Consider the following 21834-nt stretch of genomic DNA (forward strand, 5'->3'; position numbering starts at 1 on the left):
ACAAACAGACGAATAAATGCACGGATCGCAGAACACAAGAATGCCGTCAAAAAAGAAGAAAAAACTTCCTCTCTTTTCCAACACATGAAAGAAACAGGACACGAAATTAATTTTGCAGATTCCAAATTGCTCTTTAACATGGAACATCACCACAAGAGAATAATCATGGAAGCCATCGAGATAGAGAAACACCCTCACAACATGAACAAGCGTGACGACACATCCCGCTTGCCAGACATCTGGAAATTAGCCCTCCCCACAAAATCTGACACCAGATCCAGAGGCACACAGAACGCCATCACCAATCAACCACACCAGACCCAAACCCAGACCCTCTCCACAGATAAATTACAGACACCATCCAGTAGCCAAACCAGGGTGGCACCTCCGGATGCTGCACCCCCCTGCAATCCCTACACAGATCTGGCTGGCACAGGCCACAAAACCACAGCTCGCCCCTATACACGAAGCCAAGCCAGAGCACAACCAAGTGCAGTACAGCCATCTTCTCAGAAAAACTCTTCACAAAGTTCAAGAGTTCAAGACACGAAGGCTTTAGCAACTAATCCACACCTAATGACCCACCTAAGTGGGATTCAGGAAATCACTCAAGAAATCACTCAAGATATCCCTCAAGTAATTAAGGAACAAAAGAAGAAAAGGCACACTAGCCTGGGAACCTCCTCTCTGCCCAGAACATTGGAGGCTATACACCACACCTCCTCAACAGTATTTATAGGAACTCAAACACTGAGATCCTGCTCTGTTCCAGTAACAAGAAGCCGAAAGCACCAGCCTGAAGATGACGAGTGAGACCTCGTCGAAACGTCGCCTAGACACCCCAACTTTTACACGGGAAGACACCCGAGGACACCAAAACCTGCATATATATATATATATATATATATGAATTTCAGTGTCGTTAAGCTAAATGTCAGCTGAGGTGACTGTAACAAGCCAGCTATTCCTCCGTGTGACGTCGGGTGTTTTGTCTGTGGCTGCGTTTTCTTGGGGTTTTTTGTAACACCTTCTTTTGCAAAATATGTCAATACAGTGTGTCTCTCTTCCGAAGCCCCTCTCGTCTCTGGGTAGCTGCGGGAAATGAAGCCTTGCCAAAGCAGGTCAGGTGCAGGTGAATTTTATCCTCAGAGTGTCGGCAGTTCCAAGTGCCGGCTGCGAGGCTGCAGAGACAGCATTAATTCTGAGGTCCTGGCATGCGTAGGAGGCCTCAAATAGAGTCTGAGGCGGGAGGCCAAGATAAGAGTAGGCTGGTCTCGTACCAGGTAACTGGGGTGCCCTTTAACATCACGCTAGCACTGTGGAAGTCCATCATACATGAAATGTTAGGTTAGCTTATGTTCCCTTCTATTTATATCCCGCCTTTCAACCAAAAAGGCTCCCAAGAAGAAACAGATAACGTCAAAATACAATGATGCAAATTCAAAAGAATGCAAACAGCTTGGGCTGTGGTCTAAACCACTGAGCCTCTTGGGCTTGCCGATCAGAAGGTCGGCAGTTCAAATCCCTGCAACGGGGTGAGCTCCCGTTGCTGTTGCTCTGTCCCAGCTCCTGCCAACCTAGCAGTTCGAAAGCACACCAGTGCAAGTAGATAAATAGGTACCGCTGCGGCGGGAAGGTAAATGGTGTTTTCATGCGCTCTGGTTTTCGTCGTGGTGCCCTGTTGCGCCAGAAGTGGTTTAGCCCTGCTGGCCACATGACCCAGAAAGCTGCTTGTGGGCAAACGCTGGCTCCCTTGGCCTGAAAGCGAGATGAGCACCACAACCCCATAGTCACCTTTGGCTGGACTTAACCATCCAGGGGTCCTTTACCTTTTACTTATATCGTCTAAAACCAGTTTGAAGACCGTATCATGATATCGGTTTCATAATTTTTGCCAGCAAACTCACAGCGCCACCCGCGTCCCTATCGCGCAGCCCTAGTTCCTGCCAAAAAGACGACCCCCCCCCAAAAAAAATCCCCTGCAAAAATGTTAACAACACTAAAGCAGCACCTTTGACTTATTAGGGGAGGGAGGATTTCATTTGTGAGCAGCGGGAGACAAGCAGCCTCCCAAAAGTGTAACACAAAGAATAAGAATGTAAGAAGATGCATCTTGGAAGAGCATGACATGTCTGGGACCTTCTGGCTGGGACTGATGGGAGGTGTAGCCCTAAACATCTGGAGGGCACCAGATTGCCACGACCCCCTTGGTTGGATGAACTCACCCCCTGTGCCTGGCACTCTATAAAAAGCATTATTCAGAATATCCGTTTGCACGACCCGCTAAGGAAGATAACGCCAAAAATTCAGAACGGTAAGAATTTCACATTCAATTGCAACTATATAGTTTAATTAAGCCAACAAAATCGATGAATTGGATTCAATGATACCAGCTTTTCAAAGCCAGCTAGTCAGTTACACTTCTGGTGCGTCCCTGTCTCTTAGCGTCCCCCCCCCCCGCATAATCCCAGTCCCCAAGGAGCAGTACCACCCACTTTGGGAGCCACTGGACTGGCATGAGGTCTTTTAAGGGCAGCATTTGCTGAAATAGTCGTCGTCCCCCCCCCCTTATGGGGATAAAGGGCAAACTTTGCTGCCAGCTGCTCTCCATTTAGAAGAAGTTTGGATTTGATATCCCGCTTTATCACTACCCGAAGGAGTCTCAAAGCGGCTAACATTCTCCTTTCCCTTCCTCCCCCACAACAAACACTCTGTGAGGTGAGTGGGGCTGAGAGACTTCAAAGAAGTGTGACTAGCCCAAGGTCACCCAGCAGCTGCATGTGGAGGAGCAGGGAATCGAACCGGGTTCACCAGATTACAAGTCCACCGCTCTTAACCACTACACTACACTGGCTCTTTTAATAAGTTCCCCCTGCAATCCTTCTCTTTGGAGTGGGGCATTTCCCTATTTTCACGTGTTCTCATCAAATCTGAACTGATGAGGCAGGATCTGACCCACCTGGAACCATTTACCAGGACTGACCAGAATCTGTCTCAAAGAATAGGATGTGCTCAGCTTTGGGGTGGTCCTAACCTGGCGGGGAAGGGGATCAGAAGATGCAGGTAAGCATTCACAGGATTTCTGCGGTTTTTCTTCCCACCTCTGTGTGGGCAGGACATGGAGTGAAGCTGCAAGTTTTGGGTATGTCCAGCCTGGAGAAAGGATGTCCGAAGGGTGACATGAAGACCTGTCCCATGGAAGATGGAGCAAGCTTGCTTCCTGCTGCTCCACAGAAAGAGGACCCAAACCAACAGATTCAAGTGACAAGGAAGGAGATTGTGACCAGACATTAGGAAGAGCCTAGGGCTTGCCGATCAGAAGGTTGGCGGTTCAAATCCCCACGATGGGGTGAGCTCCCGTTGCTCGGTCCCAGCTCCTGCCCACCTAGCAGTTCAAAAGCACGTCAAAGTGCAAGTAGATAAATAGGTACCGCTCCAGAGGGAAGGTAAACGGCGTTTCCGTGCACTGCTCTGGTTCGCCAGAAGCGGCTTCGTCATGCTGGCCACATGACCCGGAAGCTGTACGCCGGCTCCCTCGGCCAATAAAGCGAAATGAGTGCTGCAACCCCAGAGTTGGCCACGACTGGACCTAATGGTCAGGGGTCCCTTTACTTTTTAAGAGCTGTTGAGCAGACTCCCTCGGAAGGTGGCAGAGGACCTTCTCGGTAGTGGTGCTCTCTCCCACCAGATGTCAAAGAGAAAAACAACTACAGTGGTGCCTCGCAAGACGAAAAGAATCCGTTCCGCGAGTCTTTTCGTCTTGCGGTTTTTTCGTCTTGCGAAGCAAGCCCATTGGCGGATTAGCGCTATTGGCACTTTAAGGGCTAAAAACGGCTTTTTAAGGCTTAAGGGATTAGCGGTTTTGCTGCTAAAATGCTTTTAGCAGCTTAGTGCTTCAGAAAAAGGGGTTTTGGAGCGGAAAACCCCCCCGAAAATTTTCATCAATTTTCGTCTTGCGAAGCAAGCCCATAGGGAAATTCGTCTTGCGAAGCGCCTCTGCAGACGGAAAACCCTTTCGTCTTGCGGGTTTTCCGTCTTGCGAGGCATTCGTCTTGCGGGGCACCACTGTACCAGACTTTTAGAAGACATCTACTCCCATTCAGTGTTATCTGCAAATTTGATGAGGTTCCCTTGGTTCCTTCATCCTGTTAACTTCCTGCAAAGCCAGAATTGCAGCCCACAAATCCTTAGCAGGTGGCCATCCAACCTCTGCTTAAAAACCTCCAATTAATAATAATAATAATAATAATAATAATAGTTTACTATTTATACCCCACCCATCTGGCTGGGTTTCCCCAGCCACTCTGGGTGGCTTCCAACAAAATATTAAAATACAGTAATGCATCACACATTAAAAGCTGCCTTCAGATGTCTTCTAAAAGTCTGGTCGTTTTCTCTGGTGGGAGGGCGTTCCACAGGGCAGGTGCCACCACCAAGAAGGCCCTCTGCCTGGTTCCCTGTAGCTTTGCTTCTCGCAGTAAGGGAACTACCAGAAGGCCCTCGGAGCTGGACCTCAGTGTCCGGGTAGAAAGCCAGGGCGCACCCCTCCTGAGCATGTGCAGAGTGCTTCCCCGTGGCTGATCCCCCTCCCCTCCCCGACCCAGGTGGGGACTGCGTCTGCGCTGCCTCCCGCAGGAGGATGGATGGATGGAGGCGACCGGGCGCCGCCTGGCTTCATCCCTCCTGCCTTTGCTGCGGGTGCGCGGCTCCTCCTCTTCCCTTCTGCCCCCGGCGGACGGCGGACCCCTCTCCGCCTTCCTCCGCCTTCTGATTCCGGGGCTTCCCTCCTCCCTTCCCTCCTTCCTTCCTTCCCGGCGGCTTCTCCGGACGGATCCAGCCCACCTGCCCGCTTGCGATGGCCGCTGAATGGGATCCTTCTGCGCAGGTAGAGCGGGGAGGAAGGGGTTAATTTTCCTTGCAAATAAACGGATTGCGGGATTTTTTTTTGGGGGGGGGGAAGGCTCCGGGGCTCAAGGTTTGCGGGGAAATCCCGCGCCCCGCCCTCCATTCCTGGATTGCAAGGGGCAGGGGCGCTCTGCACGACCCCAGAGGCACACGCGTTTTGGGGGAACGATCCGGGAGAGGAGGTATTCCCTGCGTTGCCACCAGCCCTCTCTCCCTTTCCTTGGTGTAGGGAGAGGCACCCCCAAACTCTGCCCTCCAGCACAGCTGTCAACGTTTCCCTTTTTTCAAGGGAAATAACAACAACAACATCAACAACAACAACAACAACAACAATTATTATTATTATTTATTTATTTATTTATACCCCGCCCATCTGGCTGAGTTTCCCCAGCCACTCTGGGCGGGTCCCAATCCAGTGTTAAAAACAGTACAGCGTTAAATATTAAAAACTTCCCTGAACAAATTCCCTTATTCCGAATAGGATTCCCTGCAAGAAAAGGGAAACGTTGACAGCTATGCCCTCCAGCTGTTTTGGGACTACAAGTCCCATCATCCCTGACCGCTGCTCCTGCTAGCTTGGGATAATGGGAGTTGTAGTCCCAAAACAGCTGGAGGGCTGAGTTTGGGGGTGCCTGGTGTAGGGGCTCCCAGAAGCTGGGGGTTGTTCTTGCGCTTTCTGGGGGGCATGCACAAAGCGCCGTGTGGTTGGTGACTTGGCTGGCTGCTGGGGGCTCTTGGGCATGGGCTGCGAGTGGGGGCTCCTTTGGGGGGGGGCACTCGTTTTCTCCCCATCCTTCTCCTTGGCACGGAAAGAGCAGACACTCAAGCGCTGCAAATTGTGCAAATTCTACATTTACGTCTTCCAAGGCAATTGGTCCAGGGTGGCAGAATAGTTACAGGGAACCAGGCAGAGGGCCTTCTCGGTAGTGGCGCCCGCCCTGTGGAAACCCTCTCACCAGATGTCAAAGCGATAAACTACCTGACATTCAGAAGACATCTGAAGGCAGCCCTGTTCAGGGAAGTTTTTAATATGTGACATTTTAGTGTATTTTTCATCTTTGTTGGAAGCCGCCCAGAGTGGCTGGGGAAACCCAGCCAGATGGGCGGGGTACAAATAATAATAAATAATAATAATAATAATAATAATAATAATAATAATAATAATAATTATTATTATTATTATGGCATGCATAATCCTCCTCCTCCCTAGTTTGGAAGCTGCCCATTGTGGCTGGGGAAATAATAATAATAATAATAATAATAATAATAATAATAATAATAATAATATAGTTTATCCTCACAACAATCCTGGGAGGTAGGCTTGGACAAGAGGCAGTCTGTCCAAGGTCAGCGTCATAGCTGAGGGGAGATTCGAACCCTGGTCTCACAGGTCATAGCCTAGGACTGTAACCACTGAGCCACACTGGCTTTCGCACGCACAGAGAACGCTTTATTTCAGACCATGGACCCAAAATACACAGTACAAACACTGGGTTTTGCTATATATACAACCAACAGTATAATTTAAGGTAAAGGGACCCCTGACCATTAGGTCCAGTCGTGGCCGACTCTGGGGTTGCGGCGCTCATCTCACTTTATTGGCCAAGGGAGCCGGCGTACAGCTTCCGGGTCATGTGGCCAGCAGAACCAGAGCAGCGCAAGGAAATGCCGTTTGCCTTCCCGCCGGAGTGGTACCTATTTATCTACTTGCACTAGTGTGCTTTTGCGGGGATTCGAACCGCCGACCTTCTGATTGGCAAGTCCTAGGCTCTGTGGTTTAACCCACAGCACCACCCGTGCCCCTCAGACAGTATAATTTAGAGGTCACTTAATCTGCTATCCTATAGACACACTTACCTGGGAGTAAGCCCCCTTGAACTCTTTGGACGTAGCTCCTGAGTAGCCGTGAACGTAGGGTTATATTGCCAGAGAAAATGCACTTTTCAAAAGGGAAGCACCGGAACAAATTTTGCCTCCTCTCCTGCAATTAGAAAAGGGCTCTCATTCATACGTGTAGCAACAAAAACTAACAGCAGGTTTTTATTTACAGTATTTATTTCGCAAGGTTTATATACCACTTGATGGAACTGAAACCTCAAAAATGCTCAAAGGAACAATGAAACATTGACATTTCAGTGAATAACAGTTTTTTAAAAAACAGCTATTTAAAACATTCAAACGAATGATATTGAAAATCAGCAAGAAGCTAATAACTATGTAGATTATAGGCACTGTCAACATTGCACTTGTCTGGATAGGCCGGCCTAGACCAAACAGCTGCCTGATTTCAATAGGCAGGGAGTTCCACCGTTCCTTGTGGGACCTTAAAGATTTTGATTTGGCTCCACTGCTCTAGGTCCCCCGCACAAAGCAGAAGAAAACCAGCTTGCTCCTTCTTCCACCCGACAGCCCTTTAAATATTCGAATTCTGAAAAGCCTGAACTCTGCTTTTTTAAAAATAAATTGTTTTATTAGGGTTTGTAAAAAAAAATACTAAGATGATTATCAAACATCTTTTCTTTTGTCCAAAATAAAGCATTAATTTAAAGGCAAAAGAGAGAGAAAAAGGGAAGAGATAGAGAAAAGGGAATAGAAAAAGATTTAAAAGAGAGAGGAAAGTTAAGAAGATAAAGAACACTTCTGACACCCTTGGTATATAAAATTTCAACTATGGATGGACAAATGATTTATAGAAATAGAGTTATGAAAGGGATGCTGAGGGGGAAATCACTACATTAAGATGCTGCACTGGTTGGAGGGGATGCTAAGCAGCACGTCGGGGCTGCTGTCATCCTGGTGCCAGGGGTTCCATCGGCCCTTCCCTGCCCGAGAGAGAGGGAGGGAGACTCTCGCCCATGCCGCCCGCGAGCCCGGCATGAGGCGGTTGCGGTGCCATGGCGGCCGTTGAAGCGCCGCCCTTCTGCATCCCTCCCCATCCCCTCCTCTTCCTCCTCCCTCAGGCCGCCACCTCTGCCGCCTCTGGCTTCCCCTGGCAGCGCGGCAGAAGTCTCGCAAAAGAGGGGCTGCCTGCCCGCCCGCCTGCCGCCACCCGTCTCGTCACGATGCGCCCATGAGGGGGAAAAGGGAGAGGTGGAGACACGGCAGCTCGTGCGCACGCTCTCTCACGGCGGAGGACCTGAGCCTCTGCTTCCCTCCCGAGCCGGGCGAGCATGAAACCCGGGAAATTTATTTTATTTTTATTTTTTTAATAATTTTTATTCAATTTCCAATAAATGTTTTATTAAATTTAACATTTGCTTTAACATAAACATCTTTTGGACTTCCATCAGCCTATCTGACAATTCTCCATAATCTCACTACATCTCACATTTCTTACATTTATATTGCACTTTATCTCTCTTAGTCTTAACCTTTCTTTTAAACAACATTTCTATCAATCTTTTTCACAAAGCTTCTTGAAAACCAACAAGCGTTAGTTGCTCCTCACATTCATTTTTGATATATTCTGTAAATTTACTCCAGTCCTCGGAAAATCTCTGATCGCGTTGGTTCCTTATTTTTCCAGTTAATTTGTCCATCTCTGCATATTCCATCAACTTCATTCTCCATTCTTCCTTGGTCGGCATTTCTTCCTGCTTCCATTTCTGGGCCATCAAAATTCTTGCTGCTGTCACTGCATATCTAAACAATTTCACATCTTTCCTGCTAATTTCATTCCCTACTATCCCAAGTAGAAATGCTTCTGGTTTCTTAATAAATGTATATTTCAACATTTTCTTCATCTCATTATAAATCATTTCCCAGAAGCATTTCACTTTTTTACATTCCCAACCCGGGAAATTTAAGGGACATCATCAATAAGGGTGTTTCCGGCCAAATAAGGGACGCTTGACAGCTATGATTCTGCCGCTGCCTCTGAGTATCTTCCCTTCCTGTCTTTGCCAGCAGGGCGTGGAGTGGGGCAGGGGACCCCTGCAGCCCACCCCGGTGCACCCTTGCTTCCTCCCCAAGCGGAGCTGCGGCGACGCTGCTGGCCGGCCAGCCGCTGAGATCTCCCTCTGGACGGTGGTGGCCGCCATGCAAGCGGTGGAGAGGAAGGTGGACGTCCACGCCGGGCGGCTGCTGGCGCTGGAGCGGAGGGCGGGACTGGCTGAAAAGAAGCTTTCCGGGACGGAGAAAGCCATGGCAGAGTTCAGCCACCACCTGGACGCGCTGGGGACCCTCATTCAAGAGTACGGGCAGCTCCAGAGGAGGCTGGAGAACATGGAGAACCTGCTCAAGAACCGCAACTTCTGGATCCTTCGCCTGCCCCCAGGATCCAGGGGGGAAGCCCCCAAGGTAAGCAGGGGGGATACGCACAGAGGTAGAGCTTTATCCAGGGGAAGAGCTATGTATAGCCAGAGGCGTCTGCTGATATAATAATAATTTATTATTTGTACCCTGCCCATCTGGCTGGGTTTCCCCAGACACCCTGGGGGGCTCCCATCCGAATACAGTGGTACCTCGGGTTACATACACATCAGGTTACATACGCTTCAGGTTACATACGCTTCAGGTTACAGACTCCACCAACCCAGAAATAGTACCTCGGTTAAGAATGAAATTAACCACAGATTGTGGGGGGAGGGAAGTTGTTATATGAATTCATAATTGGTGCAAATGTTAAATTGAAATAATACACACACACACATATATATACAGTGGTACCTCAGGTTACATACGCTTCAGGTTACATACGCTTCAGGTTGCAGACTCCGCTAACCCAGAAATAGTACCTCGGTTAAGAACTTTGCTTCAGGATGAGAACAGAAATCGTGTGGCGGCAGCAGGAGGCCCCATTAGCTAAAGTGGTACCTCAGGTTAAGAACAGTTTCAGGTTAAGAACGGACCTCCAGAACGAATTAAGTACGTAACCAGAGGTACCACTGTATAGTCATACCTCTGGTTACAGACTCTTCAGGTTGCATTTTTTCAGGTTACGGACCGCCAAAACCTGGAAGTACTGGAACAGTTAACTTCCGGGTTTCCGCGGTCACGCATGCACAGAAGCGCCGAATCACAACCAGCATCCGCTGGTGGAATAAGATTGCCGGTGGTTATTGCCAGGTTATTACAGGGATAATAATAATAATATTTATACCTCACCCATTCTGCTGGGTTTACCCAGCCGCTCTGGGCAACTCCTAACAGATTAAAAACAGAATAAAACATCAAATATTCAGATGTCTTCTAAAAGTCAGATAGTTGTTTATTTCCTTGACATCTGCTGGGAGGGCGTTCCACAGGGCAGGTGCCACCACCGAGAAGGCCCTCTGCCTGGTTCCCTGTAGCTTTGCTTCTCGCAGTGAGGGAACTGCCAGAAGGCCCTCGGAGCTGGACCTCAGTGTTTCCTGCTGCGGGGAGAGAGGCAGTGTGGTTTGAGTGAACTATTTAGTTTAATTAAATCAACAAAATTGATGAACTGGATCCATTCTGCCCACCCTGCCTCAGAGGGGCGTTGTGGTGATCTGGTGAGGAGAGGGTAAGGCATATACGACCCCTGATACGAACGCAAGGGGAGGTTTTGATGTTTCATGGTGTTTTCATATTTTGCTTGGAAGCCCCCCCCCACGAGAGACCAGGGCAACCCAGCCAGATGGGCAGCATATAAATAAAATTGTTGTTGTTGTGAAATAAATATTGTATTTCAAAGTAACGGTGTTGCCACAGATGTAATGAATAACACCCCCCCCCCACTTATTCATTCATTTAGAAGACATCTGAAGGCAGCCCTGTTTAGGGGAGCTTTTAATGTTTGATGCATTACTGTATTTTAATATTTTGTTGGCAGGGGAAGCCCAGCCAGATGGGCGGGGAATAAATATAATAATAATAATAATAATAATAATAATAATAATAATAATAATAATTGTTTTACATGCCCTCCCAGGTGCCGGTGACCTTCGACGAGGTCTCTGTTTGCTTCTCGGAGGAAGAGTGGGGCAACCTGGATGAAGACCAGAGAGAACTCTACAAGAACGTCATGAAGGGAAACTACGAGTCTCTGGTCTCACTGGGTAAAGAGAACCCTAAAACAACAAAGCCGGTTGTCGTAAGATTCAAGGCGGGGGGGGGGGGGAGAAATCCTGCTTCATGCAGCACCTAGTTAAACTGTGGAACTCCCTGCCACAGGAGTCGGAAATGGCCACCAGTTTGGGAGGGCTGTACAAGAGGATATGACAAATTCTCTTTTTTTAAAATCATTTTTATTGATTTTCCAATTAAAAAAAATATCCAGTGAATATATCTAATCATAATACTTTAAGTAAAATAAAAAACTAAAATAAAAAAGACCAAATTATATTTATTAATTTTTCGGAGCTCCCCACGGTCTGGATCTCTGAAGCCCACATCTTAGTCCTGCTTCTCCTTGTTGTTTCTATATTTCCCACATTTCATTTTAAACGCCTCATAATTCTTTGTCCCTGGGTCCACTATTCTCAGCCATGTCAAACATCATGTACTTTCATCCGTCGAATACAGCTTTGTTAATATATATTTTTCCAAAGTTGGGATTTGACAAATTCGCGGAGGAGGCGCAGGCTGTCGATGGCTCCCACCCATGATGGCCACGCTTTTCCTGCACGGCCGTAGGCAGAAATCCTCCTGAATATCAGTTGCTGGGAACCACAGGATGCGAGGGGGCTTGTGTTCGAATGCTGCTTGCGGGTTTCCCACAGGCTGTGGCAGCAGAGCGGAGCCATTGTGGCTAGTAGCCAACACTAGCCCTTGCTTGGGTCACTGCAAATCCTCCGGATCCTGCCAGGTTTTTGTCAGCAAACATGAGGGCTAGAAACTTGATTTGAGAAGGAATCCATAACCCTTAGAAACCTTAGGGTGCCCCATTCTCTCTGAGGACCGTCATGGGATAAGTACCGTATTTTTTGCTCCGTAAGACGCACTTTTTTCCTCCTAAAATGTAAGGGGAAATGTCTGTGTGTCTTATGGAGCGAATGTGTGGTCGGTCGCTGGCTCCCTTGCCCAGGCCTCCATTGTTGAATGTTCTGCAGACGGAGGCTGTTTATTTCCCCAGATACATGTGACTGGCTGATTAGATTATCTGTCTGGAAACGGTAGAAACGGCTCCCTTTCCTTTCCTAAAGAAGCTGCAGAACTTTGAGCTGATCCTCAAAAAAAATGGGCTTTTCTCCTTCACGAAAGAAGCTCCACAACTGTGAGCTGATCGCCCAAAAAACAGGGCTTTCCCCCTTTCCTCCTCTAAAAACTAGGTGCGTCTTATGGTCAGATTTTGTCTTATGGAGCGAAAAATACGGCAATTCTTTGGTCTTCCCTTTCTTCCCTTCCTCCTCAGATTACGCCATTGCCAAGCCCGACCTGCTGACCCTGATCGAAGGTGGAGAGGAGCAGGCAGCTGAGGACGAAGAGGCTCCTAGGAGCATCGGCCCAGGTGAGTTAAGAGAGTTGTTTTTAAGCAGAATTGTAGTTTACATTCTTTTTTAAAAAAAATGTTGGCTCTTTTTGTTTTTCGTTTAAAACAGGCTACCTCAAACTTGGCCCTCCAGATGTTTTGGGACTACAACTCCCCTGATCCCAAGCTAGCAGGACCAGTGGTCAGGGATGCTGGGAATTGTAGTCTCAAAACATCTGGAGGGCCGAGGAAGGCTGGTTTAAAATATTGTCAGCTGCTTTGAGGAAAACAAAACGAAACAAAATGTGTCGTATGGGGACGGGGAAATCAATTAATGCCCTTTTTCCCTCTTGGCGTGCAGAATTCCCCGCAGCCAGAAATGACACTGTCTCTCTTGTCCAGCGGGAGATTGTTCCTTCGGTAGTGGGCGAGTGGGAGTCGGGAGAAAGCGGGGCGCCCCCGGACGAAAACCGAGGTGAGTTGGGGCCACCTGTGTGCCTCTGAAGAGAGGAATCCAGACCCACCTGGTCCCCTCTTTGCAAAATGTCCCTGTGGCTGATCAGCGTCCTGTGCAGGCTCACTAGAGGCGGCAGGAGCATAGAGATGCTAATTGAAAATATGGACCGCAGCAATGTAAGACCTGGACAAGAAACATGGACCAAGGAGTGTGAGAAACCACTTTGATTAAGTTGTATAAATTTGGGATTAATTGGAATTGTTTTGATATTGATTGGAATCTGTACAGTTGGCAAAACCGTGATAATATTGAGTAAATATTGGAAAATTAAATTTTAAAGAAACAGCAGTATCACTGGTGCAGCTGCAAAGTGCATCCAGCTGTTGAAGCCTGCTAGCGGGGCAGAATTGGACTGGAGTGGCTCTAGCCAGGAATATATATGTGTGTGTGTGTGTGTGTCTGTGTGTGTCTGTGTGTATGTGTATATATATATATATGTGTGTGTGTGTGTGTGTGTGTGTGTGTGTGTGTGTGTAAAACAACATTTACACCAATTATGAATTCATATAACAGCTTCCCTCCCCCCACAATCTGTGGTTAATTTCCTTTTTCCTTTTTTTCTGCTGCGTATTCTGATTCCTCCTTATTCTTTTCATGACATTTTCTATTCGACTTTTTCAGTTTCTGCTCTGATTTTTCTAAGCCTGCTAATGTTTTAAGCTGTTTACAATAGCTTTTCATATATTCCACCCATTTTCCCTTTTTCTTCCTGGTCTCTGGGCATAAATCATCCATGAATAAATTTATCTCGTCTTTTGGTACTTATACACTGATTATTCCTAGTGAAAAGGCTTCTGGGGTTTTTTAATGAAATATTTTTTCAACAATTCCCCCCCCCCCCCATTTCATTATAAATCATCTCCCAGTAGTCTTTTGCTAATTTACACGTCTACCACATAAGGTACCCTCATTTTCCTTCCATTTCCAGCAGGTTATCTGTCTCCGATATATACAATTTTGCTAGTTTACTAGGCGTCAGAAACCACCCCTGTATTGTTTTCATACAATTCTCTTTCGGCGTATAACATGATGTAAATTTTAAATCTTTTTTTCTACAATCTCTCCCATGCACACATTTCAATATTAGGTCCAGTGTATCATTGCTGATTTTACCAGCTCATCTTTAGTCGCAGCATCCTGTTCTCACTGTGGTCCACCAGATCCCTCTACCGGGAAACTTGCAACCGGGATTCGAACAAAAGAGCTCTCTCCAGTAAGAGGCGACAGGGTGGATCCTTATGAAATTATACGTGGCGTGGAAAAAATGGATAGAGCATAGAATCATAAAATTGTAGAATTGGGAGCAGTGGCGTAGCGTGGGTTGTCAGCACCCGGGGCAAGGCAAGTAATTTGCGCCCCCCCCCCCGCTGCACTGTCCCTCCCCCAGATAGTCCCTCGCTCTCTCTCCGCACCGCACCGCACGCCTGGCACCCTCCCCTCCACAGTGGGCGGCGACCCGGCTGCTCGGATCGGATTCGCACAGCCAGCACTGCAGTGAGAGAGAGTGAGTGAGCCAGGTAGGGGCAGAGAGCTACGAGTGTGAGCGCCCGCCCCCCCCCCCAGATGTTGCGGCCGGTGCGGCCGGCCCCCCCTGCACCCTCCACGCTACGCCACTGATTGGGAGGGACCTCGAGGGTCATCTAGTCCAACCCCCTGAAATGCAGGAATCTCATCTAAAGCATCCATGACAGATGGCCACCCAACCTCTGCTCAAAAACGTCCAAGGAAGGAGAGCTCACCCCCTCCCAAGGGAGTCTGTTCCACTGTCAAACAGCTCTTACTGTCAGAAAGTTTTTCCAGATGTTTAGTCGGAATCTCCTTTCTTGTAACTTGAAGCCATGGGTTCGAGTCCTACCCTCCAGAGCAGGAGAAAAAAAGCTTCCTCCCTCTTCTGTGCAACAGCCCGTGAGATAAGTTTGTTCCCCTCTTGTAACTCATAATAATAATAATAATAATAATAATAATAATAATAATAATAATAGATTTTATTTATACCCCGCCCTCCCTGGCCAGAGCTGGGCTCAGGGCAGCTAACACCAGTAAAATTACAGTAAAAACATAATGGGGGGGGGACACACCAATTTAAAATACAGGTTAAAATGCAGCCTCATTTTAAAAGTAGCCCATAGATCAAAACCATAAAGGGAGGGAAACATAAGGGTCAGACTGAGTCCAAACCAAAAGCCAGGCGGAACAGCTCTGTCTTGCAGGCCCTGCAGAAAGATGTCAAGTCCCGCAGAACCCTAGTCTCTTGTGACAGAGCGTTCCACCAAGTTGGGGCCAGTGCTGAAAAGGCCCTGGCCCTAGTTGAGACCAATCTAACCACCTTGCGACTTGGGACCTCCAAAGTGTTGTCATGTGTAGTCCTTAAGGTCCTCCGCGGGGCATACCAGGAGAGGCGGTCCCGTAGGTACGAGGGACATTCAATGAACCTGGCTGTTGGAAGAATCATGACAGATAAAAGAAAGTCCTCCTTTGGGCAGCATTGTTGAACTGTGGAACTCCCTGCCACATGAGGCAGCAATGGATGGCTTTAAGAGAGGGCTGGACAGATTCACAGAGGAGGAGAACGCTATCGATGGCTACTAGCCAGGATCACTTTGCTTTGCCTTGACAGACAGAGGCAGCAATGTGTCTGAATCCAAGGTCCTGGAAACCGCAGGACGAGACGGGGCTCTTGTGTTCGAATCCTGTTGCATCTGGTTGGCCACTGCGAGAACAGAATCCTGGACTAGGCAGGCCATTGGTCTGATCTCTTCATAGGTTCTTACATTCTTTTGTTGCTACAAAGTTGGGGGAAACGAATTCACCCCACACCCCATCACCACCATCCCAGTAACAGCTGGAAAATTTATTTTCCAAAACTCGTTCCGCCTCTGATCAGGTTTCCCTCTCCCCACAGATGCCACCCTCTTTGCCCAGGTGCCTGCCAGGCCAGAGGTGAGGCCTGGGGACCTGGCACAGTACAGCGCATCGCCAGAGGCCTTGGACCAGGCTGTCTTCCACTTCCCCGAGGAGGGCCTGGCGTGCGTGGATGGGCAGACTTCCGGCGGCAGCCTGGAGGAGCCGGCCGCGTGCGGGAGCGACTTTGCGGACTTCACCACCATCATTGTGCCCGAGGGGGCCCTCCCCGGCGAGGCCCCGTACGTCTGTGCCGACTGCGGGAAGAGCTTCCTGTATGAGGAGCAGCGCGCCCTGCACCAGCGGACGCACCCTCGAGCCTCCCCCGAAGGGAGCCCCGCCTCGAGCCTGCGGCCGGGGGGCGAGGCGTACCCCTGCCCCGAGTGCGGGCGCTGCTTCCCTCACCAGGCGAGCCTGAGCAAACACCGGCTGTGGCACTCGGGCGAGCGGCCCCACACGTGCTCCGAGTGCAAGAAGAGTTTCCGCCTGAAGATCAATCTCCGTCTGCACCAGCGGAGCCACGCGGCGGCTGCGGCGGGCCTGGCAGCGAAGGCGGGCTCCTATATCTGCGGCGAGTGCGGGCGCAGCTTCAACCACCACTCCAACTTCCTGCGCCACCAGATGATCCACACGGGCGAGCGGCCGTACGCCTGCGGCGAGTGCGGGAAAACCTTCATCCGCAAGGAGCACCTCGCCACCCACGGGCGGCTGCACACCGGCGAGCGGCCGTACCAGTGCCCGCTTTGCCAGAAGAGCTTCACCCGCAAGCAGCACCTCGTCGGACACCAGCGGCTCCACGAAGGTGGAGATCCCTGGCTGGACGGCACTGCGGGACAGAGGCCTCTCCGGAGCCAGTGGGGCAGGGCAAAGACGCGGGCGGAGGCCGGCGGTGCCCCTCGCCTCAGGCAGGAGCGGTTCCCCCCTTAAACGCCCGGTTTGGGCACTGCCAGGGCGCCCGGTGCTGGGACTTAGTGGGATGCAGGCTGGGGAAGCAGTTGTGGACTGAACCGTTGCGGTCGCCAGAGCTGGAGACGGAAAACGAAGCCTGCGGCTTGGAGAGGTTTCTGTTACCGATTTTGTTTCTTCGAAAGGGGGGGAAATTGAGATTTCTGCTGACTTTCTCGACTTTGGCCAAGGCCGAGAAAACGAAACTGGTCCTCCTTGTTTCATTTGCTAAGTCTTGGTGGTAAAGTGTCGTTCCCCAACCCGCTTGATGGCCGTCTCCGTGTCTTGCTTCAAACAAGTTCCTTACAGGGTTGGCGCTTTCAGCACCGTGCCTTTTCTAAAAAGGTTTTGTGGGCCTCAGTTCTGAACCCTCGATCTTTCTCCCAACTCTGCAGCTGCAAAGGGGGCTGGGGAGAGCTTCGTTAACGGCGAACCCCAAAATCTGGGATCCCCTCAAAAGTTTTGCGGTCGTTTTGCAGCAAAAATGTGAAGCCATGGGTTCGAGTCCCACCCTCCAGAGCAGGAGAAGACAAGCTTGCTCCCTCTTCCATAGCAGTTTGTAGTTAACGAAGCTGCCGGGGAGGTTTGTTTCGTTGGGTTGGGTGGAAGCAATGCCCCACTTTTATTTTAATTTTCAAATTCATAATGGCTAGCAACTTGAGACAATAAAACGTAACACAGGTCATTGCTCAGCGGTAGAGCTGCTTTTGTTGCAGAAGGTCCCTGGTTGAGTCTGCGGTGGATTCGCCAGGTTATTTACAAAGAACCACATCTGAATCCTTGGATTGCTGCTGTTGGTCAGTGTGGACCAATAGTCTGACCCTGTACAGTGGTACCTCTGGGTGCGAATGGGATCCGTTCCAGAGCCCCGTTCGCATCCAGAAATGCAACCCGTGTGTGCGGGTTGCGATTTGCAGCTTCTGTGCATGCGCGTGACATCATTTTGACCGTCTGCGCATGCGCGAGTGGCAAAACCCGGAAGTAACGCGCTCCGTTACTTCCTGATCGCCGCAGCGCTCAACCCGAAAATACTTATCCTGAAGCTACTTCAACCCAAGGTCTGACTGTATCAGGCAGCTGCCCATGTTTCTGAAAAATTATTTTTAAAAGCGATTTTTGAAATACAAAAGCAACAAGCCAGTTTCAAAGCTATTAGCAGTAAGGCTTCAGAAACCCAATTAGCTAGTACCATATTGGCCTGAATATAAGCTCCCCAGCTGTTTTCAGCAGCATATGGTAAAAAGTCGCGAATATAAACTTTTCAGGGTCCGAAATTGGAAAAAAGGTGTGGCTTATATTCGGGCCAATACGGTTGTTGTTGTTTAGTCGTTTAGTCATGTCCGTCTCTTCGTGACTGTAGATCTTACCATACAACAAAATGAGAAGACTGCTGTCACACTGCAGTTCCCCTAGTCACCAATAGGTGGCAGCACCAACTCCAGCATAGCAGAATGGCAGCTAGGCGCGTGAGCAAGTCGTACGGGCAGCCCAGGTGACCTGTGTAAAGGAGGGTGGGATCCACTTCAGAGAACAACGGGGCAAAACTGTGAAGTCAGCAGGAGGGGAGGTTTGGGCGAGCTGGGAGGGGATGGCTGAGGGCGTGGATAAAGTGTGGGGGAACGGGGGGTTGGCAAAGGGATTGGGGGGTTGGCGGGCAGGGGGCAGAAGCCCCAAAAGGCAAAGGTACCCCTGACCATTAGGTCCAGTTGCGGACGACTCTAGGGTTGCGCGCTCATCTCGCTCTATAGGCCGAGGGAGCCAGTGTAGGCCGCAGACAGCTTCCGGGCCATGTGGCCAGCATGACTAAGCCACTTCTCGCGAACCAGAGCAGCGCATGGAAACGCCGTTTACCTTCCCGCCGGAGTGGTACCTATTTATCTACTTGCACTTGGACGTGCTTTCGAACTGCTAGGTTGGCAGGAGCAAGGACCGAGCAACGGGAGCTCACCCTGTCGTGGGGATTTGAACCGTTGACCTTCTGATCGGCAAGTCCTAGGCTCTGTGGTTTAAACCACAGCACCACCCACATCCCTAGCACATGGCTGTTTGACTGACTTAATACATGTGCGTTTGTCTTCATAATTTAGCTGCCTTGCAGTGGATTGGACTAGATGAACTTGAGTGTCCCTTCCAAGTCCGCAGTGGTGAACTCTGCTCTGTTTGATGCAGAATCCGGCTCGCTTCGCCCCAGTTAGACCTTGGGCTCTCTCCTTAACGCCCTGCAGAATCTTAGACGCTTGTCCCCCCGTTTGTTGTGGGCGGCTGAGCTCATCTCAGAATAAACAGCTCTTTTGTGAGACTTTCTAGCTGACTCAATGACATCCTTGTTCAATAAGAGGAGGAGATTCAGCGGAGGGGCAACGATGCCTCAAGTGCCACCCACAAGCCCTTCTGGCCCTGGCAAGGGCACGGAGATGCCTCTGTTTGGATATGCCCCCCCCCCTTGCTGGTGTTTCAGGAGCTGATCAGGGAGCCTATTTGGCCCTCTGCCCCCTTGGTTCCCCTTGGTTTGCACGACCCACTCGGGAAAACAATAACACATGCAAAACTCCACATTGCTTCAAAATCTAATTAAAATTATTTAGTTCCATTAATCCATTAAGTATACCTGAAGGAGCGTCTCCACCCCCATCGTTCTGCCCGGACGCTGAGGTCCAGCTCTGAGGGCCTTCTGGCAGTTCCCTCATTGCGAGAAGCAAAGCTACAGGAAACCAGGCAGAGGGCCTTGTCGGTGGTGGCGCCTGCCCTGTGGAACGCCCTCCCATTGGATGTCAAGGAAATAAACAACTATCTGACTTTTAGAAGACATCTGAAGGCAGCCTTGTTTAGGGAAGTTTTTACTGTTTGATGCATTACGGTATTTTAATATTTTGTTGGAAGCTGCCCAGAGTGGCTGGGGAAACCCAGATGGGCGGGGTATAAATTATGATTATGATTATTATTAATTATTATTAAGCTTTTTCGGCTGCGGCTCCAACCTGGTGGAACGCTCTGTCACAAGAGACAAGGGCCCTGCAGGACTTGACATCTTTCCGCAGGGCCTGCAAGACAGAGCTGTTCCACCAGGCCTTTGGTCAGGGTGCAGCCTGACTCCCTCCTTTGGCAATCTTTACAAAACTTTAGTTTATGGTTGCCATCAATTTTGATTTTATTATTTTTGATCTTTTTTATATTTTGATTATTATTATTATTATTATTATTATTATTATTATTATTATTAATCCCACAAAATGGATGACTTCAGTCCAGCAGTTATCAGCTACCCAAAGTCTGATTCACCCCTCAAGTGCCCCCCCATCACAGAATTGGAAGGGGTCCCCAAGGGTCATCTAGTCCAGCCCCCTGCAATGCAGGGATCTCAGCTAAAGCATCTATGACAGGTAGGTCACTCAACCTCTGCTGAAAAGTCTCCAAGGAAGACGAGCCCACCACCTCCCGAGGGAGTCCGTTCCACTGTTGAACAGCTACTGACAGCAAGTTCTTTCTGATGTCGTGTCTGAATCTCCTTTCTTGTAACTGGAAGCCATGGGTTCGAGTCCTACCATCCAGAGCTGGTGAAGACAAGCATGCTCCCTCTTCCATACACAGCCTGTCAGATATTTGAAGATGGTTGCCATATCTCCTCTCAAGTCTCCTCTTTTCCAGGCTAAACATACCCAGCTCCTTCAACTGCTCCTCATCAGGCTCGGTTTCCAGACCCTTAATCATGGGTAGGCAAACTAAGGCCCAGGGGCTGGATCTGGCCCAATCGCCTTCTAAATCCGGCCCACGGACGGTCCGGGAATCAGCGTGTTTTTACATGAGTAGAATGTGTCCTTTTATTTGAAATGCATCTCTGGGTTATTTGTGGGGCATAGGAATTCGTTCATTTCCCCCTAAAAAAATATAGTCCGGCCCCCCACAAGGTCTGAGGGACAGTGGACCGGCCCCCTGCTGAAAAAGTTTGCTGACCCCTGCCCTTGATCATCTCAGTCACCTTCCTCTGCACACCTTCCAGCTTGTCAACATCCTTCGTAAAATGTGGTACCCAGAACTGGACACAGGACTCCAGGTGTGGCCTGACCAAGGCAGAATAGTCCCTTGATCTGAACATTATACTCCTATTGATGCAGCCTAGAATAGCATTTGCTTTTTTTGCCGCTGCATCACAATGTGGACTCAGAAAACACAGGCATAAAAAGTGGCTTAGTTACAGTGGTTTAAGTTCGTAAACCAGTGGCAAAGGAACACAATAATATGTCTGAAGAGCCAGAGGCAACCAGCTCAGACGCCTTTACACGCTGGCTGAGCATCTCGGATAGACTGAGGAGTGTCAGGATCAAGCCCCTTTGTACCCGAGAATCGGTCCCAGGCCCTGTTCAAGGAGGTTGGAGCTTGTGGCCTCTCCAACTTTTGTGCCCTGTAAGTTCGAGGTCTCCTGTCTATAATTTATGTTATCTTATATTGTTAATATTATTACAATAATATAATAAATGATATTAAGATGCACTGTTATATATAAGCTACGCAATTATAAATTATTATTATTATCATTATACCTGCATAAGCATTATATGCTTACCTTTTTCCGTGAAAGGAGCGCAAGGAGGCTTACAGATAGAATAAAGGTAAAGGTACCCCTGCCCGTACGGGCCAGTCTTGACAGACTCTAGGGTTGTGCGCTCATCTCACTCTAGAGGCTGGGAGCCAGCGCTGTCCGCAGACATTTCCGGGTCCCGTGGCCAGCGTGACGAAGCTGCTCCGGCGAACCGGCACCAGAGCAGCACACGGAAACGCCGTTTACCTTCCCGCTAGAAAGCGGTAACTATTTATCTGCTTGCACTTAATTGTGCTTTCGAACTGCTAGGTGGGCAGGAGCAGGGACCGACGACGGGAGCTCACCCTGCCGCGGGGATTCGAACCGCCGACCATGCGATCGGCAAGTCCTAGGCACTGAGGTTTTACCCACAGCGCCACCCGCGTGCCTTTACAGATAGAATAGGAACTGCTAAAAACATAGGGGGGCGGAAATCATTGAAAAACAACAAGACATTGATAGAATTTAAACTATATATATTTATGAATGTAAAAGATATATAAAAAACATACATATACTTGCAATAAAAACAGCATGGCACCAGACCTTACATTAAAAGCAGTTAAATTACACACACATTATATTATATATTATATCTAGGAAAAACAGAAAAGTTATTAA

At 49.1% G+C, this 21834-nt stretch overlaps 1 protein-coding gene across 2 annotated transcripts; it reads left to right on the forward strand.

Moving 5' to 3' along the window:
* The first annotated feature begins 4711 nt into the window (after nt 1-4711).
* On the forward strand, nt 4712-16900 carry LOC310660933 (zinc finger protein 783-like). 2 transcript variants are annotated; one of them, XM_083406519.1, is made up of 6 exons: nt 4712-4885; nt 8812-9204; nt 10796-10922; nt 12218-12313; nt 12636-12749; nt 15694-16900. In XM_083406519.1, exons 1-6 carry the CDS (start codon nt 4856-4858, stop codon nt 16617-16619), a joined length of 1686 nt encoding a protein of 561 aa, XP_083262645.1. In that variant the 5' UTR covers nt 4712-4855; the 3' UTR covers nt 16620-16900. The 2 variants fall into 2 exon arrangements, with proteins under 2 accessions (XP_083262645.1, XP_083262646.1); XM_083406520.1 differs by having other exon boundaries at nt 4713-4885; nt 8815-9204.
* Nucleotides 16901-21834: the final 4934 nt, after the last annotated feature.

This window comes from Podarcis tiliguerta (assembly GCF_965153285.1).
Source record: "Podarcis tiliguerta genome assembly, chromosome: 12".
Taxonomy (NCBI): domain Eukaryota; kingdom Metazoa; phylum Chordata; class Lepidosauria; order Squamata; family Lacertidae; genus Podarcis; species Podarcis tiliguerta.

Bases quoted from the DNA above. Each gene is read 5' to 3' on its own strand.
- LOC310660933 (XM_083406519.1), top strand. From the start codon at position 4,856: ATGGCCGCTGAATGGGATCCTTCTGCGCAG. The intron at 4,886-8,811 runs GTAGAGCGGGGA...TGTCTTTGCCAG, and splicing joins AATGGGATCCTTCTGCGCAG to CAGGGCGTGGAGTGGGGCAG. The intron at 10,923-12,217 runs GTAAAGAGAACC...CTTCCTCCTCAG, and splicing joins CGAGTCTCTGGTCTCACTGG to ATTACGCCATTGCCAAGCCC.